At 39.5% G+C, this 22,489-nt stretch overlaps 1 protein-coding gene across 1 annotated transcript in view; it reads left to right on the top strand.

Annotated features, from left to right (window-relative positions):
• Nucleotides 1–10,698: 10,698 nt before the first annotated feature.
• The window catches only part of fstl5 (follistatin-like 5), a 125,927-nt gene continuing 114,136 nt past the window's right edge, over nt 10,699–22,489 (top strand). The window contains 4 exon segments of the mRNA XM_070913402.1: nt 10,699–10,816; nt 11,000–11,033; nt 11,035–11,068; nt 17,852–17,882. Coding sequence (XP_070769503.1) covers nt 10,699–10,816; nt 11,000–11,033; nt 11,035–11,068; nt 17,852–17,882 — 217 coding nt within the window.

The following is a 22,489-nucleotide window of genomic DNA, read 5'->3' as shown; positions in this document are numbered from 1 at the left end:
TATGTTGAATGTAAATGTGTTTTCCAAATATGGAGATCACAGGGAAATTAGAGGCTGCACACAAAGCAAGAATCCATGCTAGCTGTCAGCAGATACAGCTGCCTTCACAGCTGGGCGTCTGCAGAGGAAGTGCTCTCATAGCAAAAAAGATGCTGTACATCCTCTCACCAAAACATCTGTCACCATGTCATTTTAGATGAATCGCCGGTGATTACACAATGATGGTTTTGTCAGGAGGTGGCACCTAATTCTGGGTAGATGACAAGACTGTTCACGTTGCCACTTTCTTCCGGGACAAATAAGTGCTGATGAGATGTGATGATGAGATTTGAAATCAACAAAAACTCTGAATAAAAACTTTGTTCTGGTTCAGTTCAATTAAAGTCATAGTCACATATCTAGACAAAATGTATTTTGACCAAATAGTCCTCGGAGCTGAAACTCAATTCAGGAACTAACTCAGGGACTAAAAGTTATTCTAGCACAATTGTATTTACCCGTCCTCAGCTTCATAAGAACGATGAGGAGGTAAATTAGATGTGCTGAGGTGCAAAGGGACTTTGAACTCACAAGAAAGGCAAAGGGAAAATTGATTTTTCTTTTTCTTTTTTCTGCTTTTGAAACAATGCATGTTAATACATTATAGCGTAATTAAAGGTTATAACTTTAATTTCGACATTAATGACAACAAAAGAAATTCACAGTGTTTCCTTGCTGTCTGAAAAAATGCTGTACACAAGTTGTAGCAGCCTCTAGACTTGTGTTTGACCAGTCAGTGACCTTTAGCACTACAAACTCCGCCTGTTAGCTGCTGAACCGTCAGAAAATACAACTTTGGAGCAGGAACTTTTTGGGGGGGGGCAGGAACTGCAAATTAGCGACCAAAAGGTTCCTGCGGTCGAAATACATGAAAGGTTTTAGTTTCTAATAATTTTGGGGGTTCATGGAAAGGTCCTTGCTGAAAAGATGAAAATGTTTTACTCTGTATTGCCGATTGATATCACAGAATTGTGATTCAAAGAGTATCCTGTTCATGACAGCTTTTGAGGTTCTAAGCACCTGGTTTATAGGCGAGTTTTGTTTTCTAGGAAAAATCCTGCGGCATACAGAAAGTAATGTACTCTATGCTTCCAGCCGCTGCAACAGCTTGGAATAAACAGAAGGACTGGGCAGTTATCATGTGCAGCGACAGTCACCATGTCTGAAAAGACGAAACAGAACATCTTAGTGAAATTCAAACTTCATCAGCAGAACCTCAAAGGAGAAAGCTGTGACAGTATTGGCCAGAAATTTAAATAGACAAGTGATCTCTGGCAGTGCAGTGCAAGAATTACACAACAAAGGTTATGTAGTTGCCAGAAAACAAAGATGGCAGATCAGCACCGTACATACACTTAACTGCACAGTGATAAAACACGGTGATAAAAAACAAGGATTAAAACTGGAAAGCAGCAAAACAAAATGTATGACTTTAAAACTTTTACCTTATCACTGCAAAAAGTACCCTAGACAAATCTATATTTCTTTACCAAAGTTTATTCTTGACCTTGGAAACAATAATTTGACAAAACAATTCCAACTCAATAATGTCGTATTAGCTTTTTCTGGATCTGGAACTATATCACACATGGTTCATTTGATCCGAAGAAGTCCTACGTCTAAGCCAACACGGATGAGAACACTGAAAAGTGCAAAGGAGGAAATCATAACAGCTGCCAACACATCCATCTCCATGACACGTCTGCTGAGGAAGACGATGTAAAACAGTTGAAAGCTCTGGGAAAAGACGCAAAGTGGACCTTGAGTAGGGATTGTTTTGGTCTTTTGAATTTCTACACATGGACCAGTTCTCAGGAGAACATTTAAGAAAAAGTAAGAAGTGAGTTTCTGTTAGAAAATAAATAAAAATGAATAACAAGTACGTAATGATAAATAAAAAAGACAACCACTCATATATTTATATTATATAATATATATTATATATTTATATTAAATAGTAAAAACGGCAATTATTATGTATTATATTACTGTCCTGGTAAACATAATGACAACTGCCTCAAAGACTGAATGCTCTGCATGAACCAAAAGGAGATAATTGAATGTGAGGATGTGACTGTGTACTACGACTGATTTATAGAGTTTTTGAAATCATTCATCTTTTTTTAGGGAAAGTGGAGACTGCTCCAACATGCATTAGGCAAAAATCAGGGAAACGCACTGAACAGGTTGGCATTTGTTATGGAAATTAACTATAAACAATCTCACATTTATCCTGCCTTGTACCATTAATGAATTACCAGTAGAGGCCTCTTATCAGTGTTGTAATTAACAACTTTGATTTGCATGGTCTGGAAGAGTATTGAAGAGTTTTGGGATCATCGCTAAGACTGAGCTGAGAAATGTTTAAGGCTTTTGATAATGGCTTCATTCTTAAAAGGTGAATAAAAAGTCAGATCCTTTAAAATCTTTACAGCCAATATACAACTCAATTTTAATTTATAGTTTATAGCCCACATACTGTGTCTGCTCAGTTTATAGCTCAAAGTTATGAGGCCTGTTTTTAGAAATATGAGATCTGTGAGATAAAAGACATTCTCCCTAAAACGTTGATGTCAAATATCAGATTATCATGTTTTTTGAAAATATAGAGCGAACACACTTAAGCTGTTGACCAGCTTGTGGTTTCATAGTAGATATCTGGGGTTGAGTGTTTTGCCCGGGGGAAATCTCAGCAGTATTTTCTGAGGGAAAATATTTTTGCCCCTTCACTTCAAACACCCAGTTTCTCTGAGTTTATATGGGCTTCATATAAGCTTACAACCTTACATTCACTAGCCAGCTTCTCTAACCTCTAGGCAAGTGCTGCCCCTTTTTATGAACCCACTTCGCCATTTATTAACTGACTCACCAACTGCAAGTCTTGCAGAAAGAAATGTAGTGTGGTCTGTTTGAGTTTTTTTCGCTCCTCCAGAAATGCTTCTTTTTTTTTTTGACCCGTGCAAAACATTCTTAGCATATCCTTTTTCAAACCTCTAGTGTTTCATTTTCATGCGCATCATAAATGTGTCGACTACAGAGGCAACTCACTTTACCTTGATGCACCAAAATAATAGCAAAACAGTCTTGGTTTGTAAGAAATTCATGAAAACGATTCATTCAGACACCATGCAGGGACATAACATGAATACTATATGAGATATTCATTTAGGCATGTATGACATTCAAAGTCATCCCTCTGTTCCTTTGTTGTAAGGAACTGCTCCATCTGAGAGACTGGCACAGTATTTTCTGTGTTTGTAAGAGAAGAACAAGGACCAAACGGAAGCACTACCCTAGGGGGAAGTGTGTCGCCTGTGGTTTTGGACGTGCTTTGAACTTGAAGGAGTCCTTTATCAGTGTACAGTGCTGCCGGGGATGTATGAGTATGAGAGGTGCCATGATAACTCTGCCAAATACGACATGCAGCGGCAGGGTGCTTGGGCAGCAAACACACAGCAGATGCTCCAGTTCTCCAGATATCTCAGAGACAAACTGTAGTACTCCAACAAAATTGATCTGTACATAGAAATGCCGCTGAGCGTGCTTAAAGAGATCTGCCTACAGGAGGTCAGGGACGTGTCAGCTGAAGCATATGGGAGGGGGAGGGGGGGGGAGAAAATGGAGCCGTTTATCTGCTGACTTCAAGTTCCCCTCCAGTGACCTCGCTGACAATTTGAATAATTTCAAACAAGCCTCTCTAGGAAATCATTGGTTTACAGAGCAAACGGGGAGCACCAGTGCATATTTGCTTGTTGAAACAGGCCCATGTGCCGATGCCTCCTGCGATCCATTTTTTCAGCAGCACAGGTGGGCATCATTTTTACTGGAAATGGGACTGGAAGATATTCATTTTTCCTGTAGGGACCAACCAGAGGAGCTTCAAAACAGTCTACTCATCTGAAGTCTGAAGTTGACAGTGTTCTTTAGTCTGCAGCGTACAGATTCAGAACTTCTGAAAAGCAAATCTCAGTCTGCATCATGAGCAAATTCCACTAAATCAACAATATGAAAGTACAGACTCTTGTAGTGACATTTTTTGTGTGTGGTTATTCTAAAAAAAACTGTTTACTTGTCAATAAACATTTGCAGAAGAATTTAGAGTGAAAAATACATGATCAGGCCTTTCCCTTGTTTCCCCTGATGCAGAAATAAAAAACAAATCCAATTTCTCAAATAAGAAAACTCCCTGCTCTAAATTTCATCCATGTTTAGAGGGCCTTTTTATGCTTACAAGGGCTGCATTAAAAACAAAACAAACAACCAAAAAGACACCTTCCTACTGTACCTACAGGCACCTGCTGGATTGTATTAAAAATTGAGAATATTGGATAAAACTTTGGAACATGGAATCAAACTTCAAAGTCTGAGAATACTATTATTACTGACAGAAATGTGAACATGCTGACTGGGCAGACCTTGTATAACTATGTCGATGAGGTGTTTGCTGTGAATTAGCCTTTATTTTTTAATGACAAATATTCTGCATTCTATAGATAAATATCCAAATTGAAAGGAATGGATCTTAAAGACAACAGCAGGAAAATGTTTTAAAAAAATGTTGAGTTGGGAGAAATGCAAAGCTATACATGCGCCAGCTAAAATATCAATTATTGCATCATTAGATTGTTGTCACCAGATTTCTCATTGCTGCTTTATTTAGTATCTATGACCTACTGTATATGATAGGCTAAAATAATATATATTAAGTATATATTCGCTTTATACTATGTGTTTTATACTGTAGATGTACCTAGAAATGCAACAGTATCTGCTTTTACATAATTAGTAATGGCATCTGGCCACCAGTGGCAGCGCAGAGCACAATACTGCCCCCACTTCAGCGCCATCTTGGATTTCCTTGTGTAGTGGTAAGTTTAATTGAATTGACCCGCACCTGCTGTGTGTTTGTTAACTACTTTAAACAGAGCAGACATTGACATGACTTCTCCTGAAGTGTTGTTCAGACGTTCACCTGCCTTCCTGTGGCTTTCTATATTTAACTTTCTCCCTCAAAAACAACGTTTATCGTTACCAAATGGCTGAAATTGGTGCCTCATTTGGATGCTAACGGTCGTGCGTCAGGGTTAACGTCATTAGGTGAGTCCATCAGCTACACTAGCTAACTGTCTAACGTAGATGCTAACGTGTTAGCATACAGTAAATTTAATAATACACAGAATAGCCTAATCAAGGCAAAGCCAGAAGTAATGCTGTAATGTTTGTCTTTTCTTCAAGAGTCATACTGTGCTCATTCAAAGTGCTCATGGCAAGTTAACATCGCCTCGTCCTCCATCATACTACAGTGGAACTGTTGAGCCAGGCACTTAAGCTTTGGTGAGCAGCTCAGCTGTACAACACTTCTGTCTGATTTTACTGGACTGCTCCCTGGTGTAAATCTGCTAGACTGGCTGACTTTGAAGCAGGGTGATTGCTGAAAAACTGCGTGCATTCTCAGCAAAGCAGGTAAATAACAGTGAACAAATGGAAAAAAAGGTGGTTATCCTCTTTGGGCACTCTGCATTTTATACTATAAAAAAAAGTTGGATATACCTGCCAAAGTGTTGAAAAGTTGCTGCCACAGGAAAATGATGAATGGAGCTTCAAATGTAATTTCAATACTTGACAGGTTTCAAACACAGTTTGCAAAAATTGCACTTAAAGCTACTATTCAGAATAATGTTTATATAAAGAAAATTGTCTATCGTGCAGAACAGGTTTTGATTTTTGAGTTATCTGCAAGTGAAGCTCATAGCATTTTCTGCTATGTCTCAATATTTTATCTGTCATCAGTTTATTTTGTGGCAGCATAAAAATGAAAAAAAGATAAGCTAATGTGGCAGGAGTGTGAACTTGTGTATTTCATAAACGGGATATCTGGCGCTGGAAATATGTGACACCCAGACACAAAAAATGAATTGAACTGGTTGACCTATATTTTAAAGGTAGTAAATGAAAAGCTTCCAAAGTATAGAGACATATTGATTAGTTCCAGTTGTTTAATTTACAGATCAAGTCACATGCTTGCACATGCTTTTGTGCTGAAAGGAGGTCTGGTTCACTGTCCAAGTAATGAGAGTATTTCAAACAGCACAGTGAGCTTGAAGAGGTCTCAACCCTCTCATATTAGAGTATGTTAGTGGTTGTTTGGCCATGGACAGTTGACCAAGCATGCATATTTTTTTCACCACTTGTTTACCCCACTTGCACTGGAGAGCTGGGCAGTACAACCACAGTTATCTGCTGTTTCTGAACAACTCATTGTGATCTTGAGGGATTTGAAAGATGTAGAACATGACAGCCTTGGGTGTTTTCAGCTTTTAATAACAGTAAGAAATAAATAAAATATTTTAACTTTAACAGCCGTAAAACATGCAATCATACTGCTGGCACAGGACAGTGGTTCCCTACCTGGAGGTCGGGACCTCATCAGGGGTCACCAGATAAATCTGAGGGTTGGCAAGATGTTCAATAGGAGAAAAAAAAAAAATTGGCTAATTTGACTTATTCAGGCCTCTGTTACTCTTTGGTTAACTGTTAAAAACCAGCAGAAATATGACACTGATGATGAAGCGTCACTAGTAGACTTTGCTTGATTTAAGCAGGTCACAAGCCAAAACAGCTGGGAACCAAATTGTCACATCTTGTGTGCACAAAGGTCCAGACACCAGACAGCAGAATAATTTGTGGGAAAAACAGGGTGACTTTATTGGGCCTCAGTTTATGAAGACACATTTGTTCATCTAAATAGACATTGTCAAGTGAAGAGTGAGATTGCTAGTTTGGAGATTTTAACCTGTAACTTTTCCTGACACCTACAGAATATCATGATATTGGTTCTTAAGATTATAAAAAGACACCCTCTAAGTCAGGCCTGTTTTTTCAGTTGAAATAAGTAATTATCTTTAGTTGTTGTGGAAGACAAGGGAGCGAGCACTGCAAAACAGATGCTGCAGGGAAGCGTTGGCTGTGGCTGTTGTTAAAATATTTTGACCACTCTGCTAGAGGGTTCGGTGCCCTTTTGCACAAGGTTGAAATATCTTAACTTGTGCCATATGTTGTTCTGATTGTGGAAACTATTTGCTCTCAGTCTTGTTTAGAAAACTGTAGCTCATCCTGTACTGAAAAACTCAGTGTTGCCAGTGGACCATCAGTCATATTCAGAATTCCTCATTTCTCAAGAGCTTTCTTTAATTATATTTTAGACAAGCTGACTGTAATTAGAAAGCTGTAAATTGGAGAGTTATCAGCAATAAGTCAGAATTAGTCTAAGCTGACTAGTAGTAATGCGGAAGAAGAAGAGTAGTCTTGATTTTTTGGGGGGAAATCATGTATAATGTCAAGAAAATATACAGCTTGTTTAATAATGTATTCCTATTTTCCAGACTTATGACTTACCAAACATGCATGACAGCTGATAGTAAATTACAGTGTGTGCATTATTCAAACCCAGCTAATGCCCAGTATGTTGCAGTCAGGTGACACATATCTATACACGCAGTATCTGTACGAGGGGCTGTATGGACGTTTCTATTGTTATGCCCTCTCAGTGCATTGAATGGCAAAAATCTGCTGAATGCGACGGATGGGGGGGGGGGGGCGGCGGCGGCTGTGAGCTTGTCAAGACATGATGCATTGTGTACATAGTGGGAAATAGGTAGTCTTCATTTGAAAGTCAATGCTAAAGTTTAGACATGCTCCGGGGAATTAAAAACCTCGAGCCAAAGTTGTGATTTCATTCCCTGACAGGGTCCAGGGAAAACTTCCACACTGTTTCTGTCTCCTGTGCTTTCAAGGCAAATAAATATGATTTTTACTCTAAATGTACTCGCACACTCCTTCTCCCACACATAAGAACTTGTATATACAATTATATATGACATGCTCACACAAGAGTTGATGTCAGTTAAATTAAACACCATGTACACTAAAAGGTGTCACAATGAGTCCTTACTTTTTCCAATATAAATCTGTATTTTGCTTTTCCTGTTGAATAACATTTCAGGTTGTATGACACAATGTGCAATAGTTTTCTTTCCACCAGGGATATTTACTTATTTTTTGAATCTTAGGCTGTTAATGCCAAAACTTCATTGAAAAAAATACACATTCTGAATAGGCTTTTTTTTTTTTTTTTTTTTTTTTTAAAGAAAAACCTTACTAGTAGCCTTTGTGAATAAATAATACACTCAGTTTCCAATTTAACGGTAATGGTGCACAAGATGAAAAGAAAGAGACTTAATGACGGGAAAATTAACTCACCAATGGCCACAGAAACTTGTGCATTGTTCAGTCCACAGTAAAGACAGTTTTTGCTGTCTTAGGGACTTTGCTGTTTTAATAAAATACAGAACAGCATAGTTGGCAGTTTAGAGCTCCCAGTAAGATAACTAATGATGCAGTAGTCGGAAGAAGTAGAACTCGAAAGTTATTTGTATGTGTTGCAGTTATGACTGATCATAATGAGTTAAATGTCTGCGAGGAACTGTGCTGCATGACGCAGTTAAACTTCTTAAAACTGTGCATATGTCTCTGTCTCTGACACAGCATCCTGCAAAAGTTAGTCCATTAATAACCCATTTAACACTGGGATGCCGCAAAGAAGTTGATTGATTGCGCTAGGAGATATGGTAATCCACCTAGTGTGGCTAAAAGACTGTGTTAGCAGGGAAGTGGAGCAGCAGCAGCTGCAGGCAGTGTTCCTACCTGGACCTGGAGAGTTTAGAAATGCATAGAAAATGAATATGATCACATTAAAAAGGCAATAAGTAAGATTTTTAGTGCCCCATAGCACAAAACGACCATAATATGTCTGCAGGGGGCTGGTAAAGCTGTTGATCATTACTAGCAGTTTAACAATTACTTTGCCAGATTCAGAAATCTTTTGAATTTCTTGACTTTGGAATAAAAGTTCCCTGCGCATTGAATTATCAAGACACTTGCAATGCCCCCTCCCTACTAAACTGACAGAGCAAGCAGGGAGTGACTGGCATGAGAAGACATTTCATCTACAAAGGCTAAAAGCTTTGTTGTTAAGCAAAATAGGCTTACAGCAGCAGCATTGTGCTTGTATGTTGCATATAACTTGTACAATAATTTCTTTGTAGATATTTCCTTGAATATTGGCGCTAATTAGCTGTTTTGTTTGTCTCAGTGGTGAAAATTTGACTTTAATGTTTCTGTAAATTCAATTGGACAAGCTGGATGGGTTGGTGCTGTAAGTGGTCTGGTGGTGGGTGTAATTTATGTGGGAGGAGATTCTTTCAAGGTTGTCTCTGAGTTTGACGAATAACATATATTTTTAAATGCCAGTGTCTCTAAAGTGAGTGTTGAACCTGGCAGATAATTATATGCACACCCCTACTGTTGATATCTGTTCTTCTAATTGAAAGTTTATACTTCCATGAGCATGAATCAAATACAGTGCACAGACCTGTTCAAGAAAATGAAGCTGGTTTAAAACAAAGGGATCGAGTTTCAAAGCAGGAAATCTGCAGGAAATCTGCAGGTGTCAGACAGCTCAGGAAGGCAATAAAAGTCACAAAGTCCTGAAAATAAAGTTTCAATGTTCCCTCTTCGTCCGGCATCACAGTGACATGCCGCTCCGCCGGCACAACCTCCTGACCTCCAGTGAATAGCATGTGGGCCCACAGAGCTGCCTCAACAGTGCCATTGTTGTCTGACTCAGTGTCACTCCAGAAGAACAAGGAAGCAGGGTCACCATCCTGCTGTCAGTCATCTCCCTCCGCTGGAGAATGATGAGCAGGCACTGGTGGCTCGAGACAGCTTAGAAAGTACAGCTCAGTGTTTGCCTGTAAAAATCAACAAGTCAACTCGAGTCAAATGTATTTATAAGGCGCTTCTAACAAAGGGGATTTTTGCGACGTGCTGCACAAAGACCTGGGGCATAAATGCAGAAAAAGACAAGGGATAAAAATAAGAAGGAACAAACGCATTGAAGATTTTAACGTAAAGCATGTGTGTTTGTGTATTTGTGTGTGTGTGTTAAATTTGTGTTAGGCAATATGAGAGCACTGGCGAACACATATCCTCTTCAATTTTACTTCCTTGAACACTGCTGTTTCTGGGAAACAGATATTTTCACAGGGTGTTATTTTTTTCTCCCCACAAACACTGTTTTGTTTAATTCATGTCATGCAAAGGTCAAACTCGTTTTTACACAGCACGATGAATTATTGAATTGTTGTTATATTGGGGGTGAAAAGTGAATATTCTCACTCCGTTAGATAAATATATTTGGGCTGCATCTCTGTGAGGGTGTGAGGAAACTGTTTAAAATGTAATCTCTCTGCTACATCACAGTCGCTTGACTTAGACACTCAGCCTAATTAATCCAAAGCCCTCACTTTAATTGCCTTAATATATTGGCTCTTTGTCTTCTTTATCTTGATTTTCTCATGACGTCTATTTCCCCTTAATTGATTCAAAAGGAGATCTAATCTCCTCTGCCGAGTGTAAGGCACGTATTGATAGCTTTAGTTTAAACCAGCGACAGTTTTGCGCTTCCTATTGTCTACACTAATTACGGTGAACTTGATGTATTGTCTTGGGCAACTGGTATTGAACCTCCAGAGTGTTGGAGAAGAACACTCACCATTCTTGTTTGGTTTTTGACAGGAAAAGACCAATGAAGACAGCCAGATGGTGGTCGGCGGCAATTTTACTGTTGGGCCTCGCTGTGCTCGGCGCCGACGGGAGACCCAACAAGGAGGGATTCAGGCCGCTGCCCTATCGACCAGTCGTGAGGTTTCGACACAAGGTATTGATCACCTTCTTTTTTCATTTGCTGTGCGTAACAAGAGGGACTATGTGCATTGTATTATCAAGTATGAAACTAATTGCAGTGGCGCTTTCTTCCTGCATCAGATTACTCTCCTGTGGTTGTTGTTTTTCTGCCTACTGAAAAATACTTGATGAATCATTATCCCTCCCTCTGTGCCAGGGGACTGTCTTTTCAAAGACAACATCGGATTAATGTGAGATGCGAAGTAGAAGACGAGCTTTGAATGAAGTGAGGATGTTCACATGTCATTTTAGCTGAACGTTTAAAGTAAAGGATGTCATTTAATGCTTATTTACCCAGCAATACAGGGCAGGCCCCACAAGCAAAATCTGCCGCTTTTATTTATCTCTTTTGCTGCATCTTCAGGAATAAGTTACATTTTCTTCCCCTTTAAACTAGTAGCATACTCAGTTTTTCCTCTGATTCGTTTCCAAAACACCACAGTAGCAGAGATGGATCAATTAGAACCAGATTGGGAAAGAAATTGACTATTTTGGCAGAGGGGGACTTGAGGAAAGCAAAGTGTTTTGTCAAGAGGCATTAGTTGGATTGTGGTCCTTCAGTACACATTTCCCATAAGCCCCCTTTCCAGTTTTTTCCACTAGTAAACATTTCTCCTCTCTATCAAATCCAAGATAAAAATTAGCAGTGACAATAAAGAAAAAAATGGTTGTGCGTTTGTTTTTACTTCAAGGCAAAGACAGTGGTACCACAGGGTGGGTGGGGTGAGAGGTGGTAAGAAAGAGAGGTAGATGGAGAGCGGGACAGAGGGAACAGATGGTGGGATCGTCATTAGACTGTATCATAGTGGAGCGAGGAGCTGGGAGCAATAAAAAGCTGTTGAATCAACACAATGGTCAAACACATTTTGACCTTTTGGACAAGATTTATTCAGAGAGATGCTTTTTAAACACGTGGACTGCAGATATCAGCTATCAAGAGTTCTGCTTCTTACCCAGGAAATTGTGTGTGTTAAGGGAGTGAAGAGATTTAAACTTCAATACCCAAAAATCCTGTAATATCATCTCAGTAAACTGCAGAGATGGCACTTCTGCCAGGCTGGGATGCTTTATACCAAAGGGAAGAGAGAGGCAAACGGTCCACCATCCACCCCTCCCTGGACAGTGTCTTAAAGGACCAGATCACTGTTATCTCTATGTACAGTGAGGCATTGTTTTGTCAATACTTTGGACCACATTCCTACATATCCTAGGCTGAGCAGAAGCAAGAAAAGCATACATTTTCCAGAATTCAGCGTCTCACAGTTTCGTCTTGTAAAGAGAGCGCTTTGAAGTCTGGAGCATAAAATGTGTCTTTCCTTAGCCTGTGATCACACCTTTAGCTGTAGGATTTCAGGGATAGTTAGAGGGTTTCTATATCAACAAGTGTAAGTGGTCTAGGCAGAGAAGTGTCCAGGTACCAGAACTTGATTCAGTTTTTATTGACATTGTTGGAAATATGTACATTCAATTATGTTTATTACTGAGGTCATAGTCGAAGTTGGTGTTGTACTGGACCACATTATATTGAGAGGTGTTACAAATTGTTTTATCCTTACTATTCACATACATGAGGTGGCAGTGAGTGACAAAAACATTATAGGCATCATAAAAGTAGACTTTATGTCGTGGATTGCATTAGATTGTACCGGTGTAACTAATAAAGTGGCCATTGAGTGTGTAATACACCTCAGTTGTACTGGAATGGCATCACAACTTTCAGAGGTACATGCTGTTTCTCAAAACCTTGCTACCTGAAACCGAAACTATCTGCATGGCTTATCACCATTAGTAGCGATTGAGAAAGCTTGTTTTTATTATTAGGCTGAAATTACCCTTTTAATTATGCTAAATTACTATATACTATAAAACTAACTGACAGTGTTTCAGATTTTGTCTCAAAACAATCATTCCTTGCTTTTATAGAAGTGGCTCAAAAACATCTTGGCTCAAAGTTTATTGTTAAAACGAATAGCTTTCCAATTTCAGAGATATGTTGACACAGAAGCACAAATCTTAGAGGTAGCTCTCCTTATGTTAACTTCAAAATTTGCATTGCATTTTTTTTTTTTTTTTTTCATTTGGAACATTTCCCGGTTGTGCTTTCTTTTCTTTTCTCAACACAATCCCAGGTAGCCCTGCTGTCACATTACTCCCAGTTGTACTGCACTGAGAGTGTACCATATGCTTTTTATTATAATGTCATGTCATCTGAATTAAGCAGACACACGTTCTTGAAGTAGTTTAAGTTCAACCAGCAGCACTTTTCGAAGGTGGTTTAAATAGTGCTTTACCTTCCTTTGTGTCAAAGTACATTATCTCGATGAAATTATCTAGTTTTGACTTTTTATTGCCCTGGTTTGGAACCAGTGACTTTAATAATTAAAGTAATGTATGTCCACATGAAGCGGGAATTTGACAAGAAGCTACAAAAATGATGTATGTGCTTTTCCACTCCAATGAAATTAATGTGCCAGGCGCTGTGATTACATTGCAGAGGAATGTCATTACAGCATCTGCATACCATTACAATTCATCCTGTGAGAGGACAGAGGTAAACTACGCTCATCTATCCAACTGTCAAAACAGGTTGTGGAAATGTACAACCCTTTGGTGTAAATTGGCCACATTGCAAGCCCTTTTCCAAAATATGTCAACAGTCTTTTTGTTGCCTAGAGAATTTTCTCTGCTGTCGGCTAGATTGCAGGGAGGTTCGGGTCATCCACTTGTCAATACAGCTGAGTGAGCAGCGTTAAAGAACAGCTGTTTCAAAATGAGATATCCACAGATTGTAGAAAAGCAATACAAAGTTTCAGAACATGGGTGACAGCTCAAATTTCTTTTTCTTTTTTTAAAGGCTAGTAGGTAGTCAAAGTCCCTAGTTAAAAATGTCAGCAATTACAAGTGTTTGTAAAATCAACATTTTTAATTAAATTCCTCTCACATTCATCGTTAATGGAACATGATGGTACAAAAACAATGATAATATTTGTATACATTTCCCCTGCTCCACTTTCAGAGAAATGCACTGAACATCCTTTGAGCTCATTGTCACCAGTTGTGATATGCCCACCAGTTTTAATGCTATGCCTTTTCCTTTGCTTTGAAGGACAGTGTTTGACAAGGGTAACAGGATCGGGTACGACCTCTATAAGCTTCCCTCACAAAGACTTCAATCACCAGGAGGCACTCGGCCATAAACAGTTGGTCACATGCTCCTACCCATAATTCCCATGGTATTGTTTCAGACAGTCACTGTGAAATCCTCCACATGGGGTCAGATATAGGACAAACATCCTGGCCAACAGAATTCAGCCCTAATTATAATTGATTATAATGGGAATACTACTCAAAGCGATGGTTACTGTTCGCAAGCTTATATTACGTGGAGGTTTCATTTTATACAGTCAGCTCTTTCACATAGACTTTTGCTGTAAGAGTTATGACTTGATGTGTATGTGGAATAGTGGCCAGGCTTGCTCGACGCGAGGGACAAAAGCAATTTCTGAGAGTTTGTCGCTCTGACATCAAGCTGTTATGTCAGGACAAACAAAATGGAGGCAAGGACAACTGTGTGCAAAGCCTCATCCATCCAGCACTGGCTTGGCCACATGGCAAATCTAGATTAACAGGGGATAAGCAGAGACAGAGAGAGAGAGAGAGAGAGAGAGAACGAGTAAGAGGGGGGTTTGGGCAGATGAGATTGAAATAAAGAGACAGAGAATGGGAGAAATAACAAGAATAAATCGTAAAATTCACAAGAAACAGCTTGATGTACAGTAGCTTCACTTAAAGCCGCCATAGGCAGTGTTTGGCTTAAATGTGACTACTGTCAGTATTATTTCCACCCTTCTCTTCCTCCTCAGCTGTTCAGTTTTAGCCCCAACCCTTGTCACTCATCTTGATGAGCTGTCTACTTTCAAATGGCGGCCAGCCTCAGGCTTAGGTAACCAGCGTCTGTGAAGTCTCCACAGGGGCTGAAGAAGCAGAATCTGTATGGAGCCAATCTGCTATAACAATAACAAGATGTCAATGTCCATGCTGGTCTTAACCTCTGTTAACTTTTTGCAGTGTTCAAAAAATAAAAGGGTCTGTGCAGGTAAAGAAAGTAGATAGTGTGCACACATGCAGTTGGGTACAGGTGCAGCATAGAAAGAAAAAGGAGAGGTTGTCTGCACTTTGATATTTACAAGCTCTCAAGCTTTTATTTTTAATTGATGCAGCATGTTGACCACCACGCTCTGTCTGATCAGATGCCAAAACACTGCACAGTGGTTTCAATACTATGTGGAAGGATTTTACAACTCTAGAAAGTTACCATGAAGTAAATAGTAATGTACTCTCTTTATTGTGAGGTAAACAGTGGAATTACAGTATTCACATTACAAAGTTATCTACAAGGAATATGCACTTCCGTGTATTTGGTTGTTCAGTGCAGGCTGTTGCCGGATGAGCTTGCATTGGCTGTGGCAAAAGTAAAAGAAAAACAAGCCCTCTGCATCAGCACCTCTGCTGTCCCAAAGCAGTGGTCACATTGAAGTGAATGAGGGAGCTGTGTTGTTTTTCACCCAGCACTATCGGTCTGAAAAAGATAGATCCAGCCTGGCTGATAGGGTGTTGTACTGTAAATTTTACTCACTTGACATACAGGTATGTTGCAATTTGCAGTTATCTGTTAGAAGTTGAAGTGTACTTGGAAGTTGATGGTGTGGAGGAGTCAGGGATGTGATATGAAAGAGCGGAAAAGGCGGAGGGTGGTGTAGGTGTAGTAGGGTGGGGGAGAGAGAGAGAGCAAGAGAGAGCTGTGGGCGGTCAGCCAGCTAGCTGTGACAGGGGCATATGAACCATGAGTTGTACAGCTGGGTGCTTCACCGTCCCTAGAGTCTCAGGGCAGCAGAGACAGGCCCGCCAGCGTCCCGGGGGAAATCACTCTCTTCAAACAAATGAAGTGTGAACACTGTCTGCCATATGCAAATAAGCCCCATTTGATATCTTCCCTACCTGTACTGCAATTCTAAATGTCACCTCCTCTAGAGGGTGGGGGAATACAAAGAATGTCATAGAGCCACAGGTGTTTTCTGTGATTTGTGCCTACTGGGTCGCTAGTCAACAATGTTTTGTAAAACATCCAGAAAGATGAAGCGCAGGGAAGCTTTTTACCTGTTCAAAACAACTAGAGTAAGTAGACAGTATAGCTTGGTAACTAGTGACTTCACACCTGAGGGGATTTGTCCAGAATTTAAAGCCATCCAATGTTAAATAGTGGTGGCTGGTCCTAGGTTTGCCTCTGGATATGAGAGGGGTTCATCCCAAACATATACAACCACTATTAATCTTCGTACTCATTCTATTGCTGAAAGGAAAAATTGACAGAATGATTGACAGAAATTGTTTTCAAGAGTAAATGTTAGGCATGTCACGATAACTACTTTTATTGGATAGTATAATAATATACTTATAATGATGGGGAAAACACTGCTGTTTATTCTGGCATCATTTTGACGACACAATGTGCAATATCAAGGTCATTAAAAATGATGGAGGTCATGTTCTTATATCGTACAATGACTCGATAACGTCATTATCGTGACAGGCCTAGTAAGTGTAATAACAATTGACATAGTAGTATTTTTCTTTTCAGCTGCAGTGCACAAGTACCTACAATTGAATTTAATAGCTGGCAGGTTGCTACAGGAAGCCTCTACATTCAACTTAGGACTTGTTAAAAGTATGTTATTGCTCATGTGGGTGTTATTTCCTCTGATATGGGTCTCATTAGCAACAGCAGTTATTAATGCAAGTGTGCAAACTTTGTACAGTCTTAATGAAAATGTAAGAATGACAATATAGAGAAAGTGGCACGATAGTACAGTACAATGATACAGAATGTAGACACAGTGAGATCTCTTGGATACAGTTATCCATACATGTGTGAAATACATCAAATGTATCACATACTCTTTTAATTGACTCAAAATCAATTGAGCATATTTTAGCAAGAAAATGTACAGTATGTAGATTTTCTGTGCAAAACCCACGAATTGGGTAATCTTCTATTTTCAGTAGGCAGTCAGGGACCACTGTTCATTATTGACTGTAGACCTGTTGCATAATACATCTTCTCACACCACAGTGCTCGAGCCGCTAGAAAGAGAGTCAGAATTTTCTGTACAAGAACGAGAGGGATGAGCTATGCAGATTTCACTGTAGAGAAATCAAATATTTATGCCTTTCTTTCGTATTCATGGTTTGTGGAGAGCAGCTACTCAGAATAGTAGTCCTGATAACAGCGTTTTCTACAACCATCATCACTATGCATGTTCTAAATGCAGCTGATTTTATAGTGCACCTACTCAAGGGGTCATGGTTATGTGCTCTTCTTTATATATTTTTCTTATGCTACAGTGACTACACTATTTCTCTTTTTGTCCAGTACAGTTCAGTTATATTTTGGTTTGCTGTGAATGAGGAAACATTTGAACTGCTACTTTGTTCAAGTGATGCAAGACATCTCAAAGGACATATGGGGATATCCAATCTTAGAAAGAAAGATGGATACAGAGATAGATGAACAAGATCCCTAAAGAATGGGGGGAAAAAAATCCTTCATGCACAAAATAAAATCATACGGGATGTGATTATGGTAAACAGTTGAAAGATTTATCATTGTGCATGTAAGTGAGGCGAATCATCACTTAACGTAATGGCACATTAATGTCTAAATTATCAATGCTTCATTAATTGCCATTGAAACAGGCAGCACTGCATTGTGTCAGACAAGTTCTTGTGGTTCTTGAGTGAAATCCATGGACCTGAACGTCATTCCTGCATTGACACATTATCTCGACTGAACATTGAGCCATTTGCGAAGAGAGTTGCTTAATGTATTAAGTGGTCTATTGAATGCATTTTTGTGGTACAAGCATGAAGGAATTTCAACAGCTTTCTTTCGTGTTGTTGATGCTGTGATGTGGTTTATGGTAACTGAGATCTCTTGTCCTTTTTCCTGCAGGATGGGATCCCTGAGAGCCTGAGGATAAAGGGTGAGTTTCCATTTCTCATTTCTTTCTCTCCTATGGCATGTAATCCATACACCTAGTGTTGTACACGATGCAGGTTAGGTGTTAGGATTGTTGCCTGATGGAGGCCACAGCATGGCTTAAGCACTGCTGCTGTAGGATCCTTTGGACCACCCATGGTGTAAAGAATTCATGTATTTAATTTTTTAATAGAAAGCAACCGAAAACACCAGATGAGCACCTTTAACAAAGCCGCACACTTGGAAACTCATTAGGAACACAGCACTCTTCGCCTCTTCTTTCCACCAGTTTGTTTGGCTCAACATGAAGGTCTTTGAACCGACGAAGTTCTTGTGCAAACATTTGCTGTGGTGGTCTCTTCTGGTTTTCACTCAGCCAGGTACTTTTAAACGCTGGATTTCTCACTGTGGAATTCACCAGCCACTGGTGCATGAGGACAAATGGTAGTTTGTAGAGACATTGTTTCATGCCAGAGTAATGCGTTGTATTGTAACATGTGTGAGTCATTACTTGAACAGAAGTTGGAAAACATCGTTGTGGTTCAAGCCGCCTAACACCTCAACATCAATATCACATCGTAAAGGAGAATCCTCAATTAGTCATGACCAAGTCTTGTATGTTGTGTTTGAAAATAGCGGTAGAAAATGTGTCTTCAACTTCACTATGGGTAGTAGTCCTCAGGAAAGTGAAACAAGTCAGAGAGGTAGTGGGGAAGAGATCAGACATCAACAATGGTTTTTACATGAAGCTTTGACGGATATACTGTATGCCCACCTTCTCTTACCGTTCCCAGCATGTTTTGTATCAGTTCATATTAGCTGCAGTACAGTAGCAAGAAATATGTTTGGTAATAGAGGTTTTGTGCAATATACTGAAGTCTGAAATATAGATTTGAGTGAAGGTTGTGAGCTTTGGGCCATCTTTGTTAATGTAAATGCCCCTCAGTGTCAGTAGTTGTAGGTACTTATTGTTCTACTGTGATTTCCCCACTGCAAGCTATGTGAAAAGTTTGAGTTGGACTTTTGGATGATACATTTAGCTTTAATACCAAAGAGAGCAGTTCAACACTCAGCCCTAACAAAAACATTTTGTACTAAGAGGGTCCAGCAAACTAAACAAAAACAAAATCAAAACCCTTACTTTATCCTTAACTATATAAAGTTCAGTCAGGACACTCGTCGATGTATTTACCATTTATTGCTACAAAGATATGCAATTGAGTTTGGTGTTGGGCAAAAAGATAAATCTATGTTGTTGTGATAGAGATTGTCTCTGAGCTTATGAAACTGTCACAGGGAGATTCACAACAATTTAAATAACCACAGACTTCAATCAAAAGTCATAAATACTAATACCTGTGATTGGTGCATGAATGAAACATGTGACTTTAAAACAAATTCTGTGCCTGAATTAACTGATGTTCAGGTTCCTTAAATCAGATACATCAAGATGCTTTTGCACTGAGCATTATTTACCATTTACCCTTTGTTAGTTAAGACTAACCCTAACCGTCATATATTCACATTTGAGAAGCTGTAACCTGTGAAACTTTTGCTACAAAAAAATAAACAATTGATTATCGTTTCAGCTCTAATTTACATCTATAGTACATGTCTCCATTCACACTGGCTCTCAAGCAAAAAATTCCAAATAGTCACTTGTTCCAGGTTCCTAAATATGAGGAGTTGTGGTTTTTCTTAGTTTTAGTTTTGAGTTTCTGACTGTTTGTTTGACAAGTAAAGCATAAAGAAAGTGTCACCTTGGACAATGGAAAATTAAGATGAGCATTTTCACTATTGTCATCTTATAAACGGTTGATTATTAAAAAAAAAAAAGATTGATAGATTAATCTATAATGATTGTAACCATTAGTTGCAGCTGTAGTTGGCACCATTATCCCCAACCAGCTTCATCTACCGGTGTGGCACAGGGCGGTGTGGATGCAGTAATGCGCCTTGGTCTTCTTGCTGTTTGACAGATGCATCTCATCTGTCAACCTATCACCTTTCTAATGTCTTCTGTGTCTCCTCTAAACAAGAGTCAATGTCAGGCAAAAGGTGGTCCTGCTGCCCAACATGTCTGCCACTAAGTGTTTGAAAGGGCCGCTAAATGGACGTCTCCCCATTTTTCCTCACCAGGGAAGGTCGAAGCAGTAATTGTAGAGGGTGCATTACCATAAAGGGCGGCCCCAGCTGTCTGCTGTGATTCACTTTAATGCGCCATGTTCTGTAAGCCGAGAGGGGAGATCTCACTTTGGCTAGTTTTCAGCAAACTCATTTCTAGCCCCAATAACGAGAAGGCAAGTGAACTGTAGAGAAAATCATAAATAATTCAAGCATCACCCCTTACATTGGAGGCTTCTCATTATTACGCAACTGAGGTCAATTTAGCATTAAAACTTCAATTTTACAAGCTACGTCACCATCTAAATTTTGGATGGACGCATAGCAAGCCAAAATGAGTGGAGACACAGGAGCAGCCGAACAGAGTACAGTGTTTCAGTTAATGTTTACAAAAAGGCGCATAAGAATTCCTAGTGGAGAATTGGTCAGGATTCAGTCTGTGTTTTAAAACTCCTGCAGAATACATTCATTACAGTTCTGGGCTTGCTCCATGTCCATAACTTAAAGCAATACCACCAAGTCGGATATCTTTTTAAAATATTTGCCTGTCTGAGCTTTTTAATATACTTTTGTCCCTCAAATCAAAACCAGTTGATAAGTCTTTTTTATTGGTGAGTAGTGAATTCCCTCTCGGTCTTATTCTTCGGTTCGGTATTCATACATACGCACTTGAATGTGTTCAATTGTCTGAGACTGTAATATTCTTTGCCCTGTGATAGATTGGCAAACTGTCCAGGGAGTAACCCCCCCACCCGCCCCCAACCCAATCTTTCACCTGATGTGTGCTGCAACCCTGAACAGGATGAGCAGTTTGGAAAATGGATGGATGGATATTATATTCCTACATTTAGTGTGGATGAGAAAACAAAAAAATAATTATGGATCGAGTGAATGCAGCGCCCTATAAACTCTAACTGAATGTCAGCACGGAAGAGACAAAGACAGACAAATGCCAGCCGTTTTCCAGGATGCTCTGTAATTGGAGTCCCGGAACGAGCGTGTGCCACACTAACCGAGCTTGTTATGCAGGCTGCGGCAAGACCTTGGACGGCTGGTGAAATGCAATTTTACGGAATAAATAGACTGATTTAGCCATATGAAATACCTGATGGAAGTTTTGAGATAATCTTACCTTCCTCATTACATGTAAAAAGTGTCAGCGGTGGCAAGACTGCTATGAAAGATGCCTTATGCTGGTATGGTGTGCAAACAAGAGACTCTTAACGTTATTGCTGGTGTTTACAGACCATGTTTGTGTGTAGCAAACCCCTGTTGTTTGTTTATGTTCTGCTGATATCAAGACGCTTGTCCAGTATTCAAGAAAACATGGTCATCATACATGTAGATGACCATGTATAAACACCCTGGATGTATGTTGAGATACTACTGTATTATTATACACTACTGTTATAGCTTGCATTTCACATTCAACAATAAATCCATACCACAACAGTGAAATTATATGTATTTATTGGCAGGTTTTGTTTAATATTGGGGAAATCCAGCATTTGACACATGTAGGTAAAGTAACCAGGTGTAGTGCAGACTTCTTCATGCATGTAAATATGGCCACTGAAGAAATATTTCTTCAGACTGCAATATCAGTCTTAAATCACAATCGAACATCCAAGACTATTCCCATTAGTATCGTACAGCCTTTCAGGTTTGAACTCTGCACAAGAGCAAACATCTTGTTTTGTTGCCTGGCACCAATGTTTATGTTCCCCTAATCTATGTCGTCTCCCATTCTTTCATATACTGACATAATATATTAATTTGTATGCATAGCAGCTGCTTTACCCCCACCAGACCCAAGCCCATTGCAGAGGTACATTTGAATAATTCAGAGACTGCAAACACCAAGCTCTAAATTGTATATTAATTCTAAAATTATACACCACCCCCTGGGCCCGGGTTACACTTTTAATAACTCGTCACGGCAGTACGGAGGACATTGAATGCTGCGTTGCACTTCACTTTTCTCAGACACAATTATTGGAAGACTCCCTGTTGTTCTATCTAACCTTTCACTGTTTGCCACAATTTGATTTGTAATAGCTTTCATATAGTAAGTCTTAATCAAGTTACTGTAGTTTAACGGAGTGTGCAGCCTTTTTTTGAGCAGGAAGCGTTTTTAAAGAGGCTGTGGGACTGCACTGCTCTATCTGCTTATGAGCACCGCTGACAGGCTTAGATGAGTTGCCGAGTTAAAAAAAAAAAAGGGCCTATAGGATTTTCCTCTTGAACTCCCACAGGACTTTCTGGCTAGCTTCACAGGCCACTTATGCTCCTTGACCCACTAAGCCATAAGCGACAGTTGTGTCTGGCCTAAATACTTTACTGTACAACTCTGTCACCTCCTCAGGGGAGAAGGCAGGCTATATCTTTCATGGTCACACTGCACTTCATTAGGCTGTGTTTGCACTGCAGGTCTTCATGCTCACTTTTAAATTGTTGCTCATATCTATTTTTTGTGGATGTGTGTCC

Source organism: Enoplosus armatus, chromosome 10 (assembly GCF_043641665.1).
Source record: "Enoplosus armatus isolate fEnoArm2 chromosome 10, fEnoArm2.hap1, whole genome shotgun sequence".
Classification (NCBI taxonomy): Eukaryota; Metazoa; Chordata; class Actinopteri; order Centrarchiformes; family Enoplosidae; genus Enoplosus; species Enoplosus armatus.
This window is presented reverse-complemented; position numbering and strand designations above follow the sequence as displayed.